Source organism: Girardinichthys multiradiatus, chromosome 18, assembly GCF_021462225.1.
Source record: "Girardinichthys multiradiatus isolate DD_20200921_A chromosome 18, DD_fGirMul_XY1, whole genome shotgun sequence".
Taxonomy (NCBI): domain Eukaryota; kingdom Metazoa; phylum Chordata; class Actinopteri; order Cyprinodontiformes; family Goodeidae; genus Girardinichthys; species Girardinichthys multiradiatus.
This window is the reverse complement of record NC_061810.1, coordinates 23177262-23205070: the sequence shown is the minus strand read 5'-3', so window position 1 is coordinate 23205070 and position 27809 is coordinate 23177262. Positions and strand designations below refer to the sequence as shown.

Below are 27809 nucleotides of genomic sequence, written 5' to 3'. Positions count from 1 at the left end.
GTTACATTTTGTCAGATGTCTGGTACAACTATTACAATTATTTAATAAATAAACTGCAAATAAGTTAAAGGATAATAATGAATTTGACTTTGTATGATTTGAACTGACTACAATATTGGGATGTCCAACTCTAGTGAGAAGTTTACATGTACTAGCCATGGCCCTATTGTGCCTTTGGCATAATATTAATAATATTTTCATATATACATTTTATATACAATCACTGGCCACTTCATTAGGTACACCTGTCCACCTGCTCGTTAATGTACATTTCTAATAGGCCAATCACATGGTAGCAACTCAATGCATTTAGGCATGTAGATATGAACAGGACAATCTGCTGCAGTTCAAACCGAGCGTCAGAATAGGGAAGAAAGGTGATTTAAGTGACTTTGAACGTAGCATGGTTGTTGGGGCCAGCGGGGCTGGCCTGAGTATTTCAGAAACTACTGAGCTACTGGGATTTTCATGCACTACCATCTCTATGGTTTACAGAGGATGGTCTGAAAATGAGAAAATATCCAGTGAGCAGCAGTCCTGTGGGCACAAATGCCTTGTTGATGCCAGAGGTCAGAGGAGAATGGCCAGACTGGTTCCAGCTGATAGAAAGGCAACAGTAACTCAAATAACCACTCGTTACAACCAAGGCATGCAGAAGAACATTTCTGAACATGTTGAACCTTGAGGCAGATGGGCTACAGCAGCAGGAGACCACACAGGGTGCCACTCCTGTCAGCTAAGAACAGGAAACTGAGGCTACAATTCACACAGGCTCACCAAAATTGGACAATAGAAGATTGGAAAAACGCTGCCTGGTCTGACAACGGTTCAGGCTGGTGGTGGTGGTGGTGTAATGGTGTAGGGGATATTTTCTTGACACACTTTGGGCTCCTTAGTACCAATTGAGCATCATGTCAATGCCACAGCCTACCTGAGTATTGTTGCTGACCATGTTCATCCCTTTATGACCACAGTGTACCCATCTTCTGATGGTTACTTCCAGCAGGATAACGCGCCATGTCATAAAGCACGAATCATCTCAGACTGCTTTCTTGAACATGACAATGAGTTCACTGTATTCAAATGACCTCCACAGTCACCAGATCTCAATCCAATAGAGCACCTTTAGGATGTGATGGAACAGGAGACTCGCATCATGGATGTGCAGCAAACAAATCTGCAGCATCTATGTGATGCTATCGTGTCAATATGGACCAAACTCTCTGAGGAATGTTTCCAGTACCTTGTTGAATCTATGCCACGAAGGATTAAGGCAGTTCTGAAGGCAAAAGGGGGTCCAACCCGGTACTAGCAAGGTGTGCTTAATAAAGTGAGTGTATATACAGATCAGAGCGATTGTAAGTGTATGTAAACCTCTGATTCGACCATTTGTATACAACTTGAACCAGATGTTATAAAAAGACACGCAAAGCGTTTCTTTTTCATACTTTTTCATAGAGAAAATCAGAATAAAAGTATCTTGTTTTTGGTCAGTTAAGATTACCAAGATTATTCCTATTTGCTGAAAGCCAAAATACTGAGAGAGAATTATTTGGGGGACTTTTTATCACGTTCCTTAAAGTCATTTTAAATACATTTCCTTCATATTTTAGGCATTGTGTTTAAACTGTTTGACTTGGTTAAAAGATTTTGGATCTCCCTCCACAAGCTTCTCACAAATGGTTATGGAAATTTGTTGTTTATTCCCCTTTGACCCAACTGAGTCATCTTTGTAGACCTAATTGATGAACCACGTTTTCAGCTCACCCAAAAGGTTTCTGTGGGATTAAGATCAGGGCTTGTGACGCCACTCCAAAGCCTTAAGTCCTTAAGTCATTATCTGTAACACCTTTTTGCACTCAAGCTTTAAATTCCCTTGCTGATGTGAGATGTTGCTTCAATATTACCACATGATTTTTACCCCTCATGATGCATTTTTTTTGGTGAAGCGGACCAGTTCTTCCTGCATCAAACCATTCCCAAAACATGGTGCTTCCATCCCTGTACTTCAGAGTTTGGATGTGTTCTCAGGGTTACAATTACCTTCCTGTTTTCTTTAAATGTAACAAATGTTATTGTAGTCAACAACAGTTTTTTAGTTTCACCATTAGACATGTCTCCAAAAGTTAATCAGTGACTACATTTTTAAACTGTATAGTGTTTTTTTATGTTGCGTTTGGTTTACTGGCTTCTTCCTAATCGGCCTTTCAGGCTATGTCAGTACATAACTTGTTTCACTGTGGATTATGACACTCTTTTGCCAGCTTCAGACAGCATCTTCTTTTGCTTTTGTTCTGGAGTTGATTTGCACATTTTTCACAAAAATGCCTCTGGGACAAACAACCGATCTTCCGGTGCTGCCCCCTATTTACTTAAATTTTGTGAATAAACCAATCAGAAGTCAGAGCAATGTCGTCATCTGAGTCTATTTAAAGTGTTCAACAGTATAGTAATTTTAGTGTCTGACTTTAAAGAAACCTTTGACATCTAGAAAAATCTTTTTTTTTCTGGAACTTCACAAAGATAAAAAAAGTTTGTAGTCCTAGCTTACTGTCAAAAAGTGAAAAAAATGGCTTGTTTTTTATACAGTGTATGGTTTCAACTTTGGTTATGCTAACAATGTAACAGAATTGATCTGTTTCTGATCTGATTGAGCTGGACGTATGTTTCTAACCTTATGAAAACACTCACTAACACTGTTCCTTTCTGCATTTACAGGAAAATGTGGCCCCAAGCAAGATTTCCCATCTCCCAACTGATTTCTGGTTGCGGCACCTCTTGCTGCAAGGAGGAAAAGGAAGAAAAGCCAAAAGGCCAGAGCTATTTCTATCCCTAGACCCCTAATTACTTCCAAACATGAGCAATTTTTATTTCTGATATTTAGAACCATTTCTTAAACAGGTCTCTTTGAAATTTATTATCTTTGAGTTCTCTAATTAAAATACTGCATGTCAGGCTGTCAGGTGTTGCACAATATCTTTGGAAAGACAAAAGTTAGCTTTGCTTTGCCATGGTAATGCATTTATTTGATACATATCGTTGTAAAACTAATTTAGTGCTTTGTGTATAAAAAAATCTGATTCCTCAAGATTTATGTACAGGGGTTGGACAATGAAACTGAAACACCTGTCATTTAATGTGGGAGGTTTCATGGCTAAATTGGACCAGCCTGGTAGCCAGTCTTCATTGATTGCACATTGCACCAGTAAGAGCAGAGTGTGAAGGTTCAATTAGCAGGGTAAGAGCACAGTTTTCCTCAAAATATTGAAATGCACACAACATTATGGGTGACATACCAGAGTTCAAAAGAGGACAAATTGTTGGTGCACGTCTTGCTGGCACATCTGTGACCAAGACAGCAAGTCTTTGTGATGTATCAAGAGCCACGGTATCCAGGGTAATGTCAGCATACCACCAAGAAGGACGCACCACATCCAACAGGATTAACTGTGGACCCCAGAGGAAGCTGTCTGAAAGGGATGTTCGGGTGCTAACCCGGATTGTATCCAAAAAACATAAAACCACGGCTGCCCAAATCACGGCAGAATTAAATGTGCATCTCAACTCTCCTGTTTCCACCAGAACTGTCCGTCGGGAGCTCCACAGGGTCAATATACACGGCTGGGCTGCTATAGCCAAACCTTTGGTCACTCATGCCAATGCCAAATGTCGGTTTCAATGGTGCAAGGAGCGCAAATCTTGGGCTGTGGACAATGTGAAACATGTATTGTTCTCTGATGAGTCCACCTTTACTGTTTTCCCCACATCCGGGAGAGTTACGGTGTGGAAAAGCCCCAAAGAAGCGTACCACCCAGACTGTTGCATGCCCAGAGTGAAGCATGGGGGTGGATCAGTGATGGTTTGGGCTGCCATATCATGGCATTCCCTTGGCCCAATACTTGTGCTAGATGGGCACGTCACTGCCAAGGACTACCGAACCATTCTTGAGGACCATGTGGATCCAATGGTTCAAACATTGTATCCTGAAGGCGGTGCCGTGTATCAGGATGACAATGCACCAATACACACAGCAAGACTGGTGAAAGATTGGTTTGATGAACATGAAAGTGAAGTTGAACATCTCCCATGGCCTGCACAGTCACCAGATCTAAATATTATTGAGCCACATTGGGGTGTTTTGGAGGAGCGAGTCAGGAAACGTTTTCCTCCACCAGTATCACGTAGTGACCTGGCCACTATCCTGCAAGAAGAATGGCTTAAAATTCCTCTGACCACTGTGCAGGACTTGTATATGTCATTCCCAAGACGTATTGGCCGCAAAAGGAGGCCCTACACCATACTAATAAATTACTGTGATCTAAAGCAGGTGTTTCAGTTTCATTGTCCAACCCCTGTGTATACCTGCTTAAAAGCTGTTGGTGCTTTATATACAATCTGGGCTTTCTTCTGAAAAATTGGGAAAGCCATTAGAATAATGCCATGTCAGTAAGTAATGGTTAAGTATTCACGATCCACGGTTCCATTTTATTATAGTCATTCAACCAGAGATTTTAGGCGTAACATACCATGATGGGTTTTGTGTGTATGAATGAATGAGTTATGAAGTCAGACGAAATAAAACTATTATTGTGGTTTAGCGCAGAGATGAACTCTGCAGCCTCACAGCCAGAGGGAAGAGACTGCTCTGAAGCCTGCCGGTACAGCAGCAGATACTTATGTGTGGTTTGCCAGAGGGCAGCAGGGTGAACAGGCTGTGGCAGGTTTGTCTTTTAGTATCCTGTGGGCTCTGTACAGACACCTCAGGTCATCAACACAGAGACTGGTGTCCTATCTTTGACTGCACACACATCCCATGCCAGTTTATTATCTTTCCAGTTAGGATGCCACTGCATGTGCCCTGCGAGACAGAGCGATGAAGCCCCTGCCAGGAAAGTCTGAAAAAAAAAAGCCTGAATTTAACAGGAGAATACCATGAGTTTAACAAACGCTATAACACGCTATATATTTTTTCCCCCATGTCAGTTCCCGGGTGCCGTAATTTGTGTTTCCTACTTGATAGATTTTTAGAGTTTTGGGCTTTAAAATTTCATTGCATTTAGCCTATTATATGTAAATATTAAACAAAAATAACTAAAGGTTTAAGTGGTAAATAGAAAAGAGTTACACAACCTACATGCAATTTCACTGATGGGGATAAAATGCTATAAAAACATGACTTTTAAATAAAGTAAATTGGTGGATTTGAAATATTAAGTAATAGAAAACGTTTTTGTCCTGGTGTAAACATTGCTGCTCTAGAATTGGTGTTCATATAAACAAACAATTTTCTGTCCTTTTGTACCTTATTTCTCATGCTTTCATTTCTCCCTGGATCCCCTCCATTCCAATCTCTTGTGTTTCCATCCATTCCAACCTCCTCTTGTGCTATTTGTAATCTGCATTAACATCCTTGGCTACATGACATCCATCTACTGATGAGGGAAATACTGTGGCCTCTTCTGTTATTCAGCATTTGTTGTTGGAGGGAAGCAGCCAAGTGAAATGTTTGGATCACATATTGTCCTGTTGAAGCTAATGAACACAGTGGGACAGACCAGAAAACTCCAGAGACCACTTTCCAGTGCTGGATTTTGACAACACAGATGGCGTCAAAGGGAAGAAATTGAAATGCCACTCATATTATTTCCATTTTCATCTAATTTTGACAAATGAGATGCTGTGTCCTGTGAATAAATTCTGTATCTTTGGCTGTTGACTGGGGCTCATCTGAGATGACTGTTGTCCTTGTTAAAGAACTCAAAAAAACTGAGTTACTATAGTTTTATAAAGACTACAGACAGTGGCCCATTAGGAGTGCTGTCTGCCAAAGGCTGAAACACCAGGGTAACAATATTTTATTGAGGAATGAATAATAAATGTGGTCCAGTGAATTAATCTGACTCCAATCCCAGCATGATTGATTACATATCTGCACTCAAGGCAAACAAATGAAACGGTTTTGTTCTTTTCTGTTCGTATTCCTGCATTTTAATGACTTGTTATATCGTTTGAGAGATGTGTATATGAGATTGTCAGATGAAAATAAAATGTTTGTATCTGACCTCCATAAGCGAACATAAGCAGCATATTGTCTCGGTGTTTAAAGCCCTAAACACAGTGAATGGTGGACGTCAGAGCAACAAGAAGAGGGGAAGTTCAAGAAGAATAGAGGGAGTGTCAAAAAAAAGAGAGCAATTAAAAATAGAAGGGAAGGAAAAATACATTCATTTTTGTTTTGTACGGAGCAATGATTGTAATGGTTATGTGTCTTGTTATTTATATTAGGCTGATTTCAGACCACTTTGAAGAATTTGCAGATGTACATTACAATTTTGCCAGCTGGTGTGTGCTGCATTTAAATTATTGCTCAGACATTCTGTGGTTTACAAACATATTCAAACTGACTCACTAAAGCAGCTGCTGAACACCATCACAACAAAAAATAAATCACAATAGCTCTGTTTTTTTTTTTTTATCTGCGGTTGTCGTGTGTTTTAAAGACATCACCTTGGAAACAACACCCCATTAAATTATTGTCTGTTTGCTGCAGTGCTTAATGTCAATTTTCCACCTCTGCTTGCAGGATTAGTACTCAAAGCGTAAGGAACAACAGTAAAACAAAAGCTGCTGATTTTAATACAATTTCTGCATTTCTGAAAAGATTTTAGGAGACATATACATACCTTAATTTGGACTGAGGGACAAACATTTGTTTATTAGTCAGATCCATCTTTAGGAGTTCTGGTGGGGCTGTTATTTACAAGGCATTTGTTTTCAGACATCATCATCCAATTTGAACAGGTTACTCTGGTAATTACACAGAGAGTAGATGCTTTGTATCTTTCAAATAGTAGATTCCCTTCAACTTCCTGTAGGCAAATCTCCCCAATTTGCAAACACACTATTAACTTCAGCATATGTCTACAGATTAGAGGCTCTAAACCATGCTGCGAGTAGTAGTATTGATGCTGTTGTGTCTCCTCACAGCTTTAGATAACCTGTTTGTGTTTATGAAGGAATCAATTGAGTAAACTGAATGAATCAATCTAAATAGAAGGAAATGTAGACCACAACAAACTGGTTGTGATAAAATTGGAGAATGTCAGTGGTGGGTTTTCATATGAGACACATGGCTCACTAGCCAGGGCATTACAACCCTAGGACAGCATTAAAAGTCCTAAAAAAAAAACAACATATTTTGGACTAAATTATTCTACAATTATGACAATTCCTTTATTGGTTTAAGAAAACAAAGAAAGGCTTCTTAGTTTTCTAAAAATGTATTACAGTCCATCTGTCCAAATTGACTGTTTAAACTGTGTTTAAACTTATATTAGTCATTTACTGGTTAACTGTGTTTGAGCTGAAACTAGACATATTCTGGCCACTTTGTGCATCGATTTGTGTGTCAGTTTGTTGGTATTTCATGTAACTTCTCTTTGTATTCATAAAATCTTCAGAGATGAGAAACAGAGCAGAATTGTATTCTCAAGGCCAGTAGGTCTGTTGCAATTAGATACACGCCTGAAAATAACACTCACACCCTTTTGTAGTTCATTTCAGTGAGCTCATGTGTGCAGAGGCTGGCCTGCTCACAGTATTAGCATATGGCCAATTAGATCGTAGTGCGTGTCTATCTCCAACCTAATGTACAGGGCATGCGTGGCCAAGAAGATAAATATGTAAGGTACTCTAATTATTTTTGCTCCTTCTGCAGATTGGGCCCAGCGCTGTTCATCTTAATATTTCTACAAATTCTTAAAAACGACATGACCTAACGCTAGGTAGGTCATTCCTTTCTATTGGTTCCAAAATAATAAGCAAAGTTAGAGTTTGACCAATAGAGCAACATGTGTTTAAAATGCACAAGTATGTATGAATAAAAACGTTAGTTTAAAAAAAAAACCTTGCTGATGTATTGACTAGCTACAGTTTTAAAGTTAATACTGTTTTTGTGATTTGCTTCGGTTAACCTCTAAAACTGCTCAATGCAGGATTGCTACATATTAAAAAAAAACATTCTTTTTGATACACCCTTCATTAATTTTTACACAAATTACTCAACACTTGTTCTACATTCTTGATCACCCATCTTTCCCTTTAACCTCTCATTTCCTCCTAAATTACGTCAACTGTGCCAACCTCACTTTCCTGTTTCACTCATGGTCTTTTATCACCTTTTCCTGTTGCCTACATGATCCCTTTCTCTCTCTGCCTCCATCTCCATGTTTCTTTCTCCATCTGACCCAGAGGGCCTCGTTTCACAGAAATCCAATCCTCTCACTTTTTTAAACCTGCTGTTCCATCCCGCTCCCATTTTGTCACACTGCAGTGCGCACATAAAAAATCTCCCTCATTTCAGCTCTTTTCTCTGTCTCAACAAAGACACAAACACTCCCAGTCAAACACACAAACATATGGGCTGACACATTACCAAACATTTGTACAACTGCATTAACACGATCGAAACATTGGCCGGTGCAGAAAGAAGACGCCTTAATTAATCCATCAATCAAATTTAGAGCTCTTGGTTGGATTTGTACACAGAGAAACACACACATCCACCTCACACCCTCCCATGCTGCTCTGTGGACATCCATCACAGCTTCACTGACTCCATTCAATCTCGACTCACAACCAATCACACAGAGGTTAGGGACTAACTCGTGTGTGTTTGAGAGAGGATCACAATCTGCTGGCTTTTAATGACGACCTGTATTGTTTACTGTGGAAAAAACTTTGCCCACTGAAACTGAGGCTTAGAGGATCGGCTGCTCTCTGAAACACACACCGATTTATCCAAGGCCTAATAAATGTGCCATTCCTCAGCGTGCAGCACCTAAACCACATCAGAATTTAATTAGGATGCAGTTTGGGTTTCTAATTAATAAATGTTACTATCAAAATAGAGAAATCACAATGTTTAGGGTATCTGTTTATTTTGGATAAATAGGGTCTACAAATATAAAACTGTTGAAATATTTTTGCAGAACATAAATTACATGTGTCTGTTATTAGTATCACTTTTTTATTAACTACGAAGAATGTGCAGAACCTTATTCCATAAAACTAACAGTAGGTAAACTAAGACTAAGCATTTACTAAGATCTTGTTGCCTGTTAAAGCCATCTGTCTGATGTATCAACAGGAACGAAAGTAAACTAAATATGTGAAGAAAAAAAAAACAACAACAGTTCTACACAGTTTATTCAATGTACAACATTTCTTTTCTCCACGTCCAAGTCTTCTTTAACTAATGCTCATTGTGCTCACATCAGATCCAGCTCTATCTTTGTGTGCTGGACCTCATCATGAAAAAGTCATCCTTTCACTGTTGTTTAAGAAAAAGAGCAGCTCCGGCCTGTATCCACTGGTTGGGGTTTGCTCCACAGGGCAGGGAGACGTGAGTGACCAACTTCACTCTCTCTGAGCTGGTGTACAGTGGCAGCCAGATGCTCTCCTCTGAATCAGTGGAGTCAGCTGTAGAACTCTGGAATAAAGTGGAAAAGTGATTAGTGTATGTATGTAGCCACTACTATTGTATATTAAAGTCACTGATATAAATAAAAATGTTTCACAGTCTAGAGGAAGGGTTTGAACAGTGCCTTGGAAAAGTATTTATAGAGCTTGAACCTTTAAAAAATTGTGTCATATTACAACCATATGAGTCAAGCAGCATTTATCAGTGATTTATGTCATATGCAAGGACCAACACAATTCAGCACTTAATTGTGAAGTGGAGGGAAAACGATACATGGTTTTTAACATTTTTAACATATAAAACTTTGAAGTGTGGCATGATTTGCATTCATATCCTATTAATCTGATATGTCTAAATCAATAACATCCAGTGCAACCTTCAGAAGTCACTTAATTAGTAAATCGAGTACATTTGTGTGTAATTTGGTCTCAGTGTAAATCCAGCTGTTCTGTAAAGGCCTTTGGGATTTCTTAGACAACATTAGAGAACAAACTGCATGAAGACAAAAGAACAGATCATACAGGTCAGGGAGAAACCCGTGGAGACCTTACAAAAAAAAGATTTAAAACAATATCCAAAAATATGAACATCTTACAGAGCTCTGCTTAATCCATCATCTAAAAATGATAAGAGCAAGGCTCAACTGCAAACCTACAAATATTCAGCAATTTTCAGTGAAGTCAAGAGGCCTATGTGGAAGAGATGCACAGTTCCAAAACCAAGGCAACGTTGACACAGCAGGCAAATGCGACTCATATCAGACTTTTTATTGGCAGTACTCGTACTTGTACTCGTCATCTTCCGCTTCATCTGGGACTGGGTTGTGGGGGCAGCAGACTCGGTTGAGACACCCAGACATCACTCTCCCAGACACCTCCTCCAGCTCCTCCAGGGGGAGCCCAAGGAGTTCGAAGGCCAGCCAAGAGACATAGTCCCTCCAGGGTGTCCTGGGTCATCCCCTGGGCCTCCCCCCAGTGGGACGTGCCTCCCGAGAGAGGCGTCCAGGAGGCATCCGGTATACATGCCTGAGCCACCTCAACTGGCTCCTCTTGATGTGGAGGAAGAAAACCACACTGCTCCTCCTGAAGCCGGGGTTCGACTATCGGCCGGACTCTCCTCTCCAATACCCTGGCGTAGGCCTTACCAGGGAGGCTGAGGAGTGTGATCCCCCTATAATTGGAATACACCCTCCGGTCATCCTTCTTATGAAGGGGGACCACCACCCCGGTCTGCCAGTCCAGACTGCCACGCAATGTTGAAGAGGCGTGTCAACCCCGTGACAGCCCCACAACATCCAGAGACTCAGGGCTGATCTCATCCGCCCCCGAAGCCCTGCCACCATGTAGCTTTTTAACCACCTCGGTGACTTCAGCCTGGGTGATGAAAGAGTTCAACCCAGAGTCCTCAGCCTCTGCTTCCACCAGGGAATGTTCGACAGCAGGTTTGAGGAGATCCTCAAAGTACTCCTTCCACCTCCTGATAATGTTCCCAGTTGAGGTCAGCAGCCTCCCGCCCCCACTATAAACAGTGTTGGCTAAGCACTGCTTCCCCCTCCTGAGGCGACGGACGGTTTGCCAGAATCGCTTCGAGGCCAACCGGTAGTCCTTCTCCATGGCCTCACCGAACTCCTCCCAGGCCCGAGTTTTTGCCTCTGTCACAGCCCGGGCCGCAGCACGCTTGGCCTCATGGTACCCGTCAGCCGCCTCAGGAGTCCCACAAGCCAACCACAGCCGATAGGACTCCTTCTTCAGCTTGACAGCATCCCTTACTGCCGGTGTCCACCACCGGGTTCAGGGATTGCCGCCGCAACAGACACAGCAGACCTTACAGCCGCAGCTACGGGCGGCAGCATCGACAATAGATGCAGAGAACATGGTCCACTCGGACTCTATGCCTCCAACCTCCCCCGGAATCTGGTCAAAGCTCTCCCGGAGGTGGGAGTTTAAAAAAAAATCTCTCGCCGAGGGCTCCTCCTGTTCCCAGGAGACCCTCACTATGCGCTTGTGCCTGCCAAGTCTGTCCGGCTTTCTCCTCCTCCAGCGGATCCAACTCACCACCAGGTGATGATCAGTGGACAGCTCAGCCCCTCTCTTCACCCGAGTGTCCAAAACATGCGGCCGAAGGTCTGATGACACGACAACAAAGTTAATCATCGACCTCCTGCCTAGGGTGTCCTGGTGACAAGTGCACTGATGAACGCCCTTATGTTTTTTCTTTTGTTTATTTAATGGCAGTCTGAATGGCAAATTCTGATTGTTTTACCTCCAAAAAAATCTGTATTGTCCACTTCCATGGATGGTGTCTGAAGTCAATATTCTCTTGTGGTTCACTTTGGGGTTGTGAACTGTTCAGACTGAAGTCTGATGGCAGCTGCAATTAAATAGTTGTGTGAACCACCATGCAAAAAAAAAAAAAAAATCAGATTTCAGCAAAAATGGGAATTGAGCATCAGGACCTGCTGTTTGAACGCAGCCCAAGTTAGGCAAATCTGCTGCAATGACATCTATTAGTTGTGCACTCTATAAACTTTGCCTTTATTGAAGAATTTAATTTATTTCATATCATTTATTAATTTATCTAGCATTTTAAAACTACCAACTAGAGTGACCAAAGCACTTAGTAGGTTAACAAAATCACAGTGAAAATCACAAAACATAAAAAACATACAACCATAAAAGCTGAGAACGGGAAAATAAGAATCATAGTTAAAATGCCACAATGCTACTTGGTATTAAAAGAATGCCTTAAAATAACAAGTCTAAGCTTAGATTTAAAGATGCCTGGGTCAGAGTAAGGGTGATGCCACTGAAAATACCTGGTCACCCCAATGCTTAAGAATGGTCCTTGAAACATCTAATAAAAGTTGATCTGATGACATCAGGGATCTGTCATGTTCAGAAAGATGTAGAAGTTCATATAAATACTGTGGGGCCAGGACATTAAGCGCAAAGTGTAAAGAGGATAAGACAGGGGTAATGTGCTCAGGTCCAGAGGTGTTGGTTAAAAGATGGGTAGCCGCATTGTGGACAAGTTAAAGATGTTTAAGGGATGATTGAGAGACATCGATATAGAGTCCACTGCAATAATCGAGTATAGAGCAAATAAAAGCATGAATGGCCTCCTCCAAGTCCGGACTGTTTAAAAAAGGTTTAACTGTGGCCAGAAGACTCTGATGATAAATATTTGATTCAACCAAAGAGTTGATTTGTTTAATGAATTGTGTCATTTAATTCAAGAGGCAAAGCACTGACATCTCTTGTGGCATTGCCACCAAATAAAACACATTTTGTCTTTTGTTTATTTAAGAATAGAACGTTTTTACATAGACACAGTTTGACAGTAGTTATGAAGTCCAGGAGAGAGAGAGAAGAATGTCAAGATTGAGGAAAGAAAACCATAATAATTTTATGTTTCCCACCTGCAATGCAGGGGACACAGCAAGCATGTGGTGCTCTAGTCAGATCAAACCAAAAACCTTTTTTCCCAACATGTAAAACGTTATATGTGAAAAACAAAAAAACACTGCGGTGGTGGTGGTGTGGTCTCATAAACTAGAAGGCAGGAGGACTATTTGCAACACGTGCATGTACACGTGTACATTGCTTAAATAGTGCTCAGACTGCCTGTCAGCATAGACTGTAACAGTATTTCATTAAGACATGCTTCACTTTTGTACCTAGTATTCAATAGATGTTGTGACATTGAAACATCACAGACTTAAAATAGACTATAACTGTCTTCCTCTCCTGTTTTCACACTGATTCTAATGAAAATGAGTCAGACACAAAATGCAAGTCCAGTCAGTTTACACAGGTAAATGCAGTAAATTAAAAAGGCTTTTGCTTGACCTCCAAAACTGCTGACAAGAGTGTGGCCAGAGAAGATTGTTCAAATAATGGTGTTCCTCAGCGATAATGTTAAAATGAACCCTTCAGTCTGTTTTAAACAACTCAATTTCAGGCTTACATTTATATAACGAAATAATCAGCCTCTGAAATTTAGTCAGTGTGATTAATTTTTCTGCAGATCTGAATGTCAAACAAAAGGTGAAGCGAATTGGAAATCAAACAGTCTGTAGATTAAAAGGCCAGGCAAGTCACAGAACGCTTCACCAGCCTTTTTTAAAAGTGAGAAAATTCAAAGCACAGTGATATTGAGGTACCTGTGGAGCCCAGGCCATGTGGCAGGCTGGGACAGCTGAGACGCTGGGAGAATCATGTTGGTTCTCACTTAAATGGACCCCGTCAAAACGGCACCCCTCCAGCTGGAGGCCACCAACCTACAGATCCAACATTAGTAAGGGGCAGAAAATTATAACTGACTACGATGATGAAGAGAAGAAGCAATGTCAAACAGGAGATCAATGAGAGCAGCAGACCTAGAGCTAATGCATTCAAACAAGGGCCTGAAGGAGCAATAAAGAACAATGAGAAGGCAAAGAACACTGATTAAGAAGCTCTAAACAGATTCCCTGAGAGACACTGTTAAAGTGACTCTGGGATTTTCCACAGGTCAGACAAAGGGAACCTTGGCACCAAATCTTACATCCACATGACTACAGCACTAAATCACTATAATCGGTGGAAGAAAAAACCAAGAGTGAGCGAGATACAAATCTAAAAAAAGGCATTATTGTGTGCATGCATTTGTCTGTGTGTAAGAAAGCTCAACAATTATCCTTTCTCTCTTTCTGTGTGATGTTTGAGTGTTTCCTTTACGTCCTTGCAGCTGCAGGCTCCACCCTTCCTTTCTCTCTTTGGACACTTTAACTAAGTGCATCTTAAGTCATGCCAAGTTCCACTGGCATAACTAGAAATAAAATGTTTGCTTTAAAGTGTAAAAGAAAATATAGTTGTATAATCTTTGGTTACATCATGAAGGGACAGAATTTATGGCAGAGCTATGCTGTTTGGATAAATAACAGCCTTATAACCTAAATATTCTATGAGCATGCTTTTAAAGACAGCAGACAAGTCTGTCTCTAATTAATATGCAGAAAACCCTTTGCAATCTGTCTAATTCTGTTTTCTTCTCAGTTTCTGCCTCAATCTTCATATGAACATTAAAAAATGCTTGTTTTTTTTCTCAATTATTTTCCAATTATCTTTCACTCAACTATACATGGTTTTGTTTATAATCACAGTCTTTTGCAGAATGATGGTAGGATCCGCTGCTTGAATACATGATTTGCAATGTAATATATGTTCAGTGTATAAAAACCTTTGGGCTTTGATCTATTCTGCTCTCATGACTGTTCTCTGCTGACCAGCTAATTCTTATTACTTGAACAATTTGAACCGTTAGTCTAGACCAGCCTTTGTCAAAGTTGGGACTCTGTTCCAGGTTTTGACCGAATGGCATGTCAATCTGGACCCATAACCTAGTATAGAATGAGGGTTGAATGACCATGTTCATTAATAACTATGGTTTGCAAAGTAAAGTGATTTGTTAACAAGGCAGGAAAACAGCTCTGTTGGTCGAACGCGATTAACTAGAACTGCAAAGAAAACACTCATGGGATGTTTGTTTAAAGCTTCATGATCTTCTTCTGATGCCCTCCTATATTTCCATTTACAACCTAGTTTCAAGTCCAAAGCAAAGGACCTCCAGACATCCAAACCCGTTGCCAAAAGACCACCATCACTGCCCTGTACAATTCATGTTTTAGAGAAAATGAATATTTGATTGTTAACTCTACCTTAACTTGTATCTTGGCCTGAGCAACCGGACTCCTCCAGGATGAGAGAAACACCAAACTATCCATGGAACAGCCTATGGATCTGAAAAAAAAAAAAAACAAGCATTTTTTGAGGTAATGACCAAACTGTGATTGGTTCACATATACCCGCAAGCTTTTATTCCTACCTGGCCGTTTCTTGTCTCAGGGCGTTCAGGAAGGTATCAGGATGAAACAGCTCTGATAAATCAAGAATGTCAGAGAGCAGAGCCTGCCTGTTGGCACGTTCAATCCAACTCTGTATACACAGACATACCAAGAGGTACACAGGCAGACACAAAGATTTACAAACCAATCTTTTAGAGAATAAACAGGCGCACATAATATATCATTCAAGCATGACATCAATTTTCAGTCAGTCAGTCAGTCAGTCATTTTCTACCGCTTATTCCATAGTGGGTCATGGGGGAGCTGGTGCCTATCTCCAGCAGTCTATGGGCGAGAGGCAGGGTACACCCTGGACAGGTCGCCAGTCCATCACAGGGCAACACACAAACAACCATGCACACACTCATTCATACACCTAAGGACAATTTAGAGTGAAGAATACTCACAATTTAATACATGATTTAAGTACGTATCATCCCAGGGAAATGGGATTCAAAAAAACTATTTAACACAGAACAAGTTTAACGGTGATATGTGAATTTTTTTAATGAGCCTATCTGCAACCAGAATGTAAACGTCTGACTCAGACGATGCATTGAAAATACAAACAAATAAAACAGAATTAATATTTGATAGGAATGTGTCATTAATAAGCTATTCAATTTTTCCTTGCATTTTTATCACCACATCAACAAGCTGATAATACTACGAGCTCAATTACCTGCTAATGAGAACATAATACACGCATAGAACAGGGAGAAATATAAACATGCAGAGTCGTAATTGATTACATACAAAAATACATGAAAGGAAAGAAGGAGAAGAAAAACAAAAATGACAAATATGTGGTAATCGTGTGTTTGCATAGCTGGAGATAAGATTCCTGTCAGCCTTATCCGTTATGTTGATCTAGGCCATCAGTTTCGACATCTGCTTTGATTAGATAAGCAGCTTCCTTCTGTGTCAATGCAAAAACCATTTAGTTTTGTCCCCAGGACACCTCATCAGGTGTAACAAAGTCCTGCTTCTTAGCATTTTTTTTATTCTTTTCATGTTTTTTTTTAAAGGCTCCAGAACTCCGGAAATTAATTTATTTGAGCAGATTTATTTATTTTTTTTACAGCCAAGCATTCTTTTACTTAAGCATGAACAAGCGGAGCAAGAAGTTTTAAGCAATAAGAGTCAATGTTGGATAAAGGTTTTGATCTAATTTCTTTGGATGTTCCTTGGATGCAAAGACAAAGTGAGTTGATTCTAATCTCTTATAAATTGGTGCTTTTTTAGCATGGCATCGGTTTGGACAATTTTATGGTTAATTGGCTCTAGTGATCAACTGGTGGGAAACAAATAATCTGATTTTTTATTTATTCAGTTAACACAGCATACCTAAGTGCTACTCACCACACTGATTGGACACTTTTTTGTAAAAGTTATTAATGTGGGTAAAATAGATTTAAAGGGGACTTCACAAAGCAGGGCAATTTCTTCCACTAAATGCAACAGTTTTGAATGCATTATTTGCTTTTGTGCACCAGGCTCTGAAAGCAGATGTCACAAAATACATGCATGAAGTCATGAAGTCTAGTAGTGGGAGCTTTAGCAACTATTTCTCGTCACGTCACAGTTATACTCATAGCAGTCACAAACATAGCTTTTGCAATGAAGCAATCAAAGAAATAGCAATGTAATTTTTCACTGTTTTATTAGTTTTATTTAAATTATGGAAAACTTCAAGCCTTGACCTAACATTATAAGAGCTACATCTGACTAGAGAAACCAGGGGGAATAATGCATCCTTTCACTGATTCATTAGGATACAAAAGCAATGATTGAAGTTAAAATGCATCGGATTATCAAATGATCACATGTATTCAAATATACTGTAATAAAATGTAATGACATGAGAATAAAAAAAGAAACGTGTGATTATGTTCAGCTGGTATTGTGTTTCCTAATCCTCCCTTTCTCCTTCTGCACCATAATTACCAGAAACATTTAGCAGACTGTGTTTTTTTTTCGTAAATCTGCATGACACAAACAGCTCTTGTGTTCCAGAATACAAAGGAAAATGTTATGGCTTAAATTCACATAAATATAATTAATATGTGCAGGTTTTCCCTTTAATTAATGCATAATACCTCATTTAAATATGAGGTAACTGTATCAATGCAGAGAGAAATTACTAACTACTATAAGAGCAGATCTGCCTCAGTTTCCACGAACAGAATTAGAAGGATACACAAGGTCAGTTTTTCTCACATTGAGCACCAGCAAAAACATGTGTATGTGCTCGTAAGTTAGCCATTTTAAGTATTAGGAAGTTAGTCAGAAGAAGCACAAAAACTGTTAGAAATTTCTAGAGCTATACTTTCTGCAGAGGAATGCCTATCAGGCTGCTAAAACAGGGAGATCACAGGAAGGTTGAATGTCATGAAACATGCTGGATTTGTAAAAAACTAAAAAACAAATATAAACACATAGGTCGTTGTTTACAATCTGTAATGTAAGCTGCACTAAGTGCTAATATATGATGCTAAAAAGGGCTTGAGAGGTTGCCTCCTTAATCATTTGTCTTTGTTTTGCAATTGTGAGAAGCTGTTTTATTGTAGAGCTGTGCGACCGTCTTCTCTCTCTTCTAACTCAAACAAAAAGGCTTTAACAATTTAACACATCCGACATTAAATCTCTCTTTTTTTTTCATCTTCGATATGAAGTTGGACAAAGCTGTTCTTCATTTTGGATGGATTTGTAAAAAGAAAATTTGCATGGTGCACTTCTAGATTTTGAGGTGTGCACAATCAAAGTGAGTGAGCTATTATGTAAAGAGTAAAGGATGTTTGCTATAACTCTTTTTCACCATGTCTAATTTGTATAGATACCACTTTCAAAGGATTGTTCTGTATCGGTAGAGAGAAACAACTTTGAAACTTTGTTCTGTTTAGTTTATAGCAAACATTTTGAGGAGACAATTCCATTTAACATTTATCCATACATTACACGCATGTTTAAATAAGAAGAGAAAGAATGTTGTTGTAGTACTTAGGGACAAATCGGATTTGGCTAAATTACATACTGGTCAATCAGAGCTTTATAAAAACCAGAGATTAGAAATCGTTATATTAAGAAATCTCTTATTGGCGCATCTCCAATTTTGAGGAATATATACTAAAGCTAGACAGTGTGCTAATTATACATAGGTTACTTGAGTACAGAAAAAACATCTGAGTTTGCTTATTGCCAAGGCTGATTCATGTGTCTGGGGACACTGTGCTGCTGGCTCTTTGTTCTTTAGCAGCTCTGGATGGCTCTGCTTTGATTAGCTAAGAGAATACAGAGAAGCTGCTAACACAGTTATCACTCAGCACTGATGAGCTGAAAGAGACAGTGAAGGACACTGCAGCCTGCAAACAGACATACTGGAAGACAGATAGAGCTCAGGTTGACACAGGGGCTGGAATAAAGGATAAAAAGATAAGTGTCAGGAAGATGTATGCACACAGACGGACAGGCAGGCATGTAAACAGAAAGAGCCACAATGCTTTGCGCTCCACTCAAATAATGAAATGCATCCGCACAGCAATTAATTATTTCTAAACGTCTGCACGTCTGTGTGTGTACTAATCTGTTAGAGCATATTGAGGTAGGCGTGCAGTCAGACAGCTGAGAGGAGAACCCTTATTTCCTGCCACTGACCTAAGAGTGAATCTTCCTACAACCATCTGCTTTCAAATAATGTAGAAAACAGTGACAGTATTTCTCTGGCGTGTTTTTTAAAGGGTATTATAGTTAATTAATATAGTCTGTAATTGTCAAGGTAGTGAAGGTGAAGACTCAAGTTATCTAGCACTGTGACGTTTCCTTATGTGAAAGAAGTGTAGCATATAGAGTTATTTACATTTGGACACATGCTCTTAAATTACCCTTTACTACAATTTTTAATGTCTGGATTATTTGCAATGGCAATTACAGTGCCTTGCGAAAGTATTCGGCCCCCTTGAACTGGTCAACCTTTAGCCACATTTCAGGCTTCAAACATAAAGATATAAAATTCAAATTTTTTGTAAAGAATCAACAACAAGTGGGACGCAATCGTGAAGTGGAATGAAATTTATTGGATGTGTCAAACTTTTTAACAAATAAAAAACTGAAAAGTGGGGCGTGCAATATTATTCGGCCCCCTTGTGTTAATACTTTGTAGCGCCACCCTTTGCTGCACATCGAGAGACTGAAATTCTTGCCCATTCTTCCTTGCAAAACAGCTGGAGCTCAGTGAGGTTGGATGGAGAGAGTTCGTGAACAGCAGTCTTCAGCTCTTTCCACAGATTCTCGATTGGATTCAGGTCTGGACTTTGACTTGGCCATTCCAACCCCTGGATACGTTTATTTGTAAACTATTCCATTGTAGATTTGGCTTTATGTTTTGGATCATTGTCTTGTTGGAAGATAAATCTCCGTCCCAGTCTCAGGTCTCTTGCAGACTCCAACAGGTTTTCTTCCAGAATGGTCCTGTATTTGGCCCCTTCCATCTTCCCATCAATTGTGACCATCTTCCCTGTCCCTCCTGATGAAAAGCAGGCCCAAACCATGATGCTGCCACCACCATGTTTGACAGTGGGGATGGTGTGTTCAGGGTGATGAGCTGTGTTGCTTTTATGCCAAACATATCGTTTTGCATTGTGGTCAAACAGTTTGATTTTGGTTTCATCTGACCAGAGCACCTTCTTCCACATGTTTGGTGTGTCTCCCAGGTGGCTTGTGGCAAACTTTAAACGAGACTTTTTATGGATATCTTTGAGAAATGGCTTTCTTCTTGCCACCGTTCCATAAAGGCCAGATTTGTGCAGTGTATGACTGATTGTTGTCCTATGGACAGACTCTCCCACCTCAGCTGTAGATCTCTGCAGTTCATCCAGAGAGATCATGGGCCTCTTGGCTGCATCTCTGATCAGTCTTCTCCTTGTTCGAGATGAAAGCTTAGAGGGACGGCCGGGTCTTGGTAGATTTGCAGTGGTCTGATACTCCTTCCATTTCAATATGATTGCTTGCACAGTGCTCCTTTGGATGTTTAAAGCTTGGGAAATCTTTTTGTATCCAAATCCAGCTTTAAACTTCTCCACAACAGTATCTCGGACCTGCCTGGTGTGTTCCTTGGTCTTCATGATGCTCTCTGCGCTTTGAACAGAACCCTGAGACTATCACAGAGCAGGTGCATTAATACGGAGACTTGATTACAACACAGGTGGATTCTATTTATCATCATCAGTCATTTGGGACAATATTGGATCATTCAGAGATCCTCACTGAACGTCTGGAGTGAGTTTGCTGCACTGAAAGTAAAGGGGCCGAATAATATTACACGCCCCACTTTTCAGTTTTTTATTTGTTAAAAAGTTTGACACATCCAATAAATTTCATTCCACTTCACGATTGTGTCCCACTTGTTGTTGATTCTTAACAAAAAAAATAGAATTTTATATCTTTATGTTTGAAGCCTGAAATGTGGCAAGAGGTTGAAAAGTTCAAGGGGGGCCGAGTACTTTCGCAAGGCACTGTGTATTTTTAACAAATGAGTTTTGACAAAAAGATATTCATTGTGTGTTTAATACCGGACAACTAAGACCTTTGTAATGAGACGGAAAATTCTATCTTATTGGAGAGTGAGGAAGAAGTTTGGAAATGTTCTCGTCTGAAATTAATGGTTAAACAAACATATAAATGGTAAACATTTATATGTTTTGATTTGTTGGAGCACATTGTGTTTAGATGGCGGAAATACACAAGTCTGAACCTACAAAAGAGAGACTAGAGTGTGTATGCCATGTATGCACGGTGTTATGTTACCTGTATGGCTAAAGCCCGTGCTACAACGGCTCTGAGGTACTGCATCGGCTCCTCTGGTCCTTCCCATTTATTCTGCCATGTTACAGGACACTGATACATCGGTGAAGGCATAGAAAAACAGAGAGAAAAGAAAAACATTCAAAGTTATAATGAGAAAAACTCAACACCTAACTAGTGTGACCAGAATAAGCCTTTTGACATTTAGCTGCTGGTGAGATTTTTTATTTTAAATAAGCTGAAAGTCTTCCTCTTGCCTACAGCTAATGTAAAGAATGGCTGATTATGTAATTAAAAGTTGTCTTAAAATATACTTTACTTCTGAATAAAAGTTATTACAGCATTAATTTATAAGACATTAAAAACATTGTGTTATATAGCCCTCATCATTCATTCTCTACATCATTTGCTACAATAGCCAGATATAACTGATAAGCCTTGGACTCTGTTAGGTTGCTCTTTAGCTACTTCTAAGGCTTAGCAAAAGTAGATTAAACCTTTTTCAGATCTGAGGGGTTTTATTTGTCAGGTATATATACAACCTCCTCTGATACATATCATGTCATACAAGTACGTAAATACAACCTTAAATAAACAACAACACAAGTCATATTACACTGTATACTTATTCAATTCAAGTTTAACCATAACACTAATACAGAAAGTGGAAAATACCACTGATACTGCTATTAAATCTGGTAAGTTAATAACATTCATTTTAAAGACTAACTCAATAATTGACATTTAATGTCTGACTGTGAAGCATTTTTAAAGGCACACACACAAATGTGACTGTTTTCATGTAAGGTGGATAGGGATACTGGTCTTTTTGTTGAAGGAAGACAGAAAGTATTTTTCAAGTTGCCCTGTTATGTTGACAGAGTTCACTACTTCTCATTAGACTGGTTGACAACCCTCATTTACAAAAACAATGAAGAACCCACAACTACTTTTAAATAATTAGTGTGGCAGCATTTTGGGTGCTCATTAGAAAAAGGAAACAGTGACAGAGTGTCAGACAAAACATGTACGATTGGTAAGCACTGAGAGAGAACCACAACTGTTAGCTGCTAACGGTACTCACTTAAAGGGTATTTTAATGAGTCTATACTGTACTTGATTATCACCTTCTCTAAAGCTTAAATACCAAACTAAATTGCTGTATAATGAACACAGATTTTTTTTAAACAGATTTATGAGACCCTTATTCTAGTTGTAAAAAAACACAAAGAGGAAACATTTTCAGATCTTTCGGGCTATAATGACAAGTCATAAAATTAGACAAGCATTAAAACAACTATCTATGGACTAGAACATTCATCAATGTTCACAGATTCATTAAAACACAGTTTGTATTACCTTGACCATGTTTGCAAAAACAAATTATTAAAAGGGGGATCTTAGTCTTTTTCACAATATTGGTAAAATCTAATCTCTAGTCTGAACCAAACTAAATATTGTGAACCAAAAACATGTTGCATTGTCCCAGGAACTGGATATATTGCTATGAAGCTATTGGTGAAATAAAGGACCAAATGGGAGACAACAGTTATGTCTGAAACAGTTAAAGCATTCTGCAGTACTGACAAATGTTGAACAAAAACAAATAAATTGTCTTACACATGTACAAAAATGAACACAGTACGAGACCACAGATTGTGAATTTGGAGTAATCCAAGGATCACCATCAGAAACAAAGTATGTTCCTCAATGTGATAATATATGTTTAGGCTGTCACGTCTAAGGTACAAGCAAGTGTTTGAAAAACGTTCTTTAATCATAGCTCAGAGACAAGTAAAAGATAGCAGAACACAAATATATCCAGAGAAGTATACTGTGGCACAATAACTATATTCTTCAGTTATTCAAATGCTTCCAATAAGAAGAATTTTATATTTATTCAAGAACCCAAGTTTTCCTTAAAGGAATATATTGACATGCTTCTACTAGTACTGAAAAACTAAAACTGCTCAACTAATAAAATATGTCTTACCAGCATCACATCTTCATATTAATAAGCTTAATCCTGAGTAAAGACAGTGTGGATATTTCTTTCTGTTTTTTAGCACTGCTTACCACTCTCCTCTGATGGGTATCTTGGCCACTTTCCAAGCAACTAATTATGTTTTACTGCACAGCTGAGCACAGGGGCAGTGAAGCTGATCTCTCACAGCTATGCATACCATACTTTTATATTATTACAACCCCAAACGGTCTATTTTCCAAATAGATAAATCACCTCCAGAGCTCATTCTGTTCCTCTTCCCCTAGTTGAAAATGGTCTAATCAGTAATGGCTGGTTGAAGCCTGTGATCTGACAGTTATGCATCATAATGTTTTCTGAAAAGTCTCCACAGTCTGAAACAGTCACATGTAGGCTTTTGATGCAGTGGCAACCACCATCTGTTAACTGAATAAATATTAGATGTAATTAGGTCTTTGTGAAGTATTTGTTGAAGAAGTCAATTATTCCATGTAACTTAGGCTCAGAATGTCACAGAGAGCATTGATTTTCTTTGGTTTTATTAGTAACCTTAACTTAAAACATGCTACGGAAAACAAGCCCTGCAGATACACCAAAGTCCGTATAACTATAAATAAAAATTATTTGATTTGGGTGACTTCCTTTCAGTTTGTCACTGTATGTCGTCTTTGTACTGCTGGAAGAAAACACTGGCTTATAACAGCAATGTCTAAAGCATTGTCAGATGTGGCTACAAGTCATCAGATGTTTGATAAAATTTTGGCAGCAATTAAAAATTGTGTTTATCTAAAATGGCTTGGTCTGGTGATTCACAAAAGCGTAATTAAAGATGAAAGTCACCGCCATTTCTCTGAAGATTTAGCAACCTATTTTCTGTACTCTTCTCACCATCTGTTTGATACACTGACATGCACACAGATCAACTGTAACATTTTGACTGCTTACCATATATTAAGTGCACACCCCTTATGATTAAAATACAAACCAATTAAGATTACCATGGTGTCTTGTAATGGGAACATTGGCAGTACATTGTTGTGTCCAGTTTAGATAATTTGCCTCCCACAGAAATCCTTAAAAATAATCAAACTGGACTTTTGGGGGTATGGTGACTTTTTGTCTTGCTCTCTGAGCAATTCATAAGCATTTTGCAAGGTCTGCTGCTCTGCTGCAGGAAGAAGAAACGGTAGTATTCCTGTCATGTGGATTGTTTAACACAGGACTCTCAAACTCTAGTCCTAGAGGGCCAGTGTCCTACAACGTTCAGAAGTATCTCTAGTCCTACAGCCCTGAATCAAATTACCTCCAAATATCTAGAGTTCTGGTGATGGGCTAATTGTTTGTGTCAGGTCTGTTGAAGAAGAGACACATCTAAAAGTTGAGAATACAGACCCTTAAAGGAATAGTTTGAAACCATTGTTTTGATCAGTCTCAAAAATTGTTTGGATAAGTTTGTCAAAAGTGAGTCAAAGTATGACTTTGACTTTTGCCAGCAAAACACTGCATAGTAAAACGGTGGGTAGTGTTACTTTAACTGTAACTGCTAATAAATATAAGTAGGGATGCCCCGATATCAAAATTCAGGCAGATATTGATATCCGATATTAATATCGCTGTTATGGCCGATAACTGATATTATATATATATATATCTTACTATACTTTCATCACAGTGAAAAGAACAACAAGAACACTTACATTGCTTCTCTGCTTCAGTTAAACACTCTACAGTCCTGCACTGCATTACTATCACTGTCATGTGCTCAAACAAATACCACATGGCCCACCCCCGTCGCCACCGTCCCCCTCCGGAAACACAAACAGCCACAAGATTGTAATAAATATCGGTTATAAATATCGGACCCGTTTTATTTATCGGACCAAAACAGACATGTTAAAAAATGTCAGCCGATACCAATGTCAATGCCGATATATCATGGATCTCTAAATATAAGTGCAGTTTAGCAATACAAACTCATTGCCTGAGCGCAGTTATGTAAAACAACACTTCCAAAACCATTATATTATTAAGAAACTTTAATGCAGACAAAAAGGAGTCCAAATATGAAAGAAAGACAGAATACAACAATTATTTAAACAGACTCTCCATCCAATGATTCCTCAGAACAGAGGTGTAGTGACAGAAGTGGAATGTGAGCATCCACAAACAATTGACTGGCACTGTACCACCTGGGCACCCTAATCTGGGCCTAAAGGCGTCATTATAGGCTACCGTCAGCCTATGCATTGTGCAACGCCTATAGTTCCACCACAATAATCCACCAAAACTCCTGGCTTAAACAAACAAATAACAGCTTCCGTCTGGAAAAGTTTTAATCCAGAAGCTTCTGTTAAACTGTTACTTATCTCGCCATGAATGCTGACATATTGAATCCTGTATCTCCTGTATCTAGCATACCAAGTTAAGTGTCTACATTAAGTGAGTAATACTATTACATGCTATTATCGCATCATTGCTGTGATATTTGAGTCGCCATTGAGTCAATTCTGTAGCAGCGAAGCACATATGAGGCATATCTTGGCTTGTGAAAGGTGTTGTGCTCATGCAGCAGTAATTTTTTAAAATGTCTAAATAATCTGTGGCAGCCTGGTCAAATTAGATGCTATAGTAAGGCCCCTTTAAAAAAAAAAACTTTAAGGCAGCATAAAGACATCTTTTTGCTGTCTGTGTGCGTTGTGTGAAAGGACCAACATTTTGTGGGTGAGGTCAGGAGGACGATGGAAAGTGGCAGCTAGCTAAATTTGACATATTGAAGCTTGGAGAGTGAGTAGAGCGACGCTGGTAGTTTCGCCACCGATGGATCTTTTGAGGTGGAGGATTTTTCCCATCCCTTATCACCAGAGGTTGAGGAAAGCTTTAACGAGCCCAGCGGGCCTGAGCCTTATTCAAGCCTTTTCAAGTTCAAGCCGCTGACTCAAGGCGCTGACTCAGCGATGTTGGTGCTGCCGAGCCAGTGGAGGACAGAATGGGTCCAATTTCTGAGTGGTAAAGTGATGTTAGCTGCATCATTGCTAACGTGGGCTAATGTTCAAAGCAGTAACAAACTTTCAGAAAGTTTACATTTACATGTAGGTATTTATTATCTGGACTAAAGCAGATGATGGAAGGTATGGCTCCCACTCCTGACTCCCTACGGGTGTTTGTCTGAATGAGCCACCATTCAACCCTAAGAGGGCAGTACTAATACAGTTTTAGGGCAAACATTTCAAAATTATACAAGTTTAGATGAAAATGTAAAAATGTTAAAAAAAGGCAAAGTAACATAACGGCACGTAAAATAAATGGCAACCTTAAAGTCCAATTTATATAGTTTATCTGCAAAAAAAAGTTTATTTTAGGATTAGTTCCACTTACAAGATTTAATTATTACTGCTTATCCTTATTGGTGAAGCACCAAGGATATAAAATTGTCTCACTTAACCTGAATTTGTTACGTAATCCTATAAAAAGAAGTAGGACAAAAAGTAAAATGAAACGCAAGAAAAGCAAGATTTAATCTTCCTACAAGAAACATACTTTTCCAAGATAAAATGCAAAAACAAAAAAAGAAAAATTAGCATTTAGAAACACATATTATTCATCCTTTGAAAAAGCAAACAAGAGAGGAGTTGCAATTTATTCTAGGATTATTCATTATTCTAGAGTTGCGCCGCTCAAGGTGGCAGCAGGTTGGAGTGGCTCTGTTACTTTTTATTCTGATAATTTCTTTTTAATAGAAATTCTTCTTGTGGTGGATAAAATTTATATTAATTGGACGATTGTCCTCTCCAGTGTCAGATGTTGTGCACCCGGCAGGATTTTTGCTGATACTTATTTACTTTTGGACATTTGTTATGATGCGTCACCATGGCAACTCTGTTGTTTTTTTTACAGCCGGGGAGAGCTGATTAATATCTCAAAAGCTCAAATAATACGTCAACTACAACCCCAAATCTCTGATGAGTTGAAAAGGAGGCACCGTGGATGCAGAGCAGGAGCAAAGAGAAGAGAGAGAAGGAGGAAGGTCAAACCATCTCTTCCATTGATCATGATGGGCAATGTGAGATTGTTGGGAAACAAGTTGGATGAACTCCAAACCCTACAAAGGACCCAGCCAGATTACAGGGAATGCGGTATTATGTGTTTTACTGAGACATAGCTGCAGGATCATATCCCTGACTCCAGCGTCTCTCTGCCAGGTTTTCTGACATTAAAAGCATACAGAGATTTAAAGAGGAGTGGCAAACGCAAAGGAGGTGGACTGGCGGTACTAGTGAACAACCGATGGTGTAATCCAGGATATGTTACTAAAAAATGTTGTCTCTGCAGTCCAGATATTGAACCGTTAGCAGTAAGTTTTCATACATATTATTTACCCAGAGAGTTCACCAGTGTTATTTTGACAACAGCTTACGTTCCACCTTTAGCTGTTGTCGACACTGCATGTGATGTCATCAGCTGAGTTGTTGCTAAGCTACAGACTGAACACCTAAATGCGTTTGTGGCAATATCTGGTGATTTTAACATGCTTCACTCTCTGCTACACTTCCAATGTTTCAACAGTTTGTCAGCTGCTATGCCAGAGAAAACAAAACGTTGGATTTGTTTTATGCAAATGTCAAGGACTCGTACATTTCTAAAGCAAGACCTCCTCTAGGCAA

At 39.3% G+C, this 27809-nt stretch overlaps 1 protein-coding gene across 4 annotated transcripts in view; it reads right to left on the bottom strand.

The window, feature by feature from the left end:
• Positions 1-9246: 9246 nt before the first annotated feature.
• LOC124883869 (cytoplasmic dynein 2 heavy chain 1) overlaps positions 9247-27809 on the bottom strand; it is a 166881-nt gene continuing 148318 nt past the window's right edge. For all 4 annotated transcript variants that reach the window (XM_047391300.1, XM_047391299.1, XM_047391302.1 and 1 more), the window contains 5 exons: positions 21168-21257; positions 15347-15456; positions 15180-15261; positions 13644-13760; positions 9247-9490 (listed from right to left, as the gene is read on the bottom strand). In XM_047391300.1, the coding sequence (XP_047247256.1) occupies positions 9329-9490; positions 13644-13760; positions 15180-15261; positions 15347-15456; positions 21168-21257 (561 nt within the window). In that variant the 3' untranslated portion in view covers positions 9247-9328. The remainder of the gene's footprint in view (positions 9491-13643; positions 13761-15179; positions 15262-15346; positions 15457-21167; positions 21258-27809) is intronic.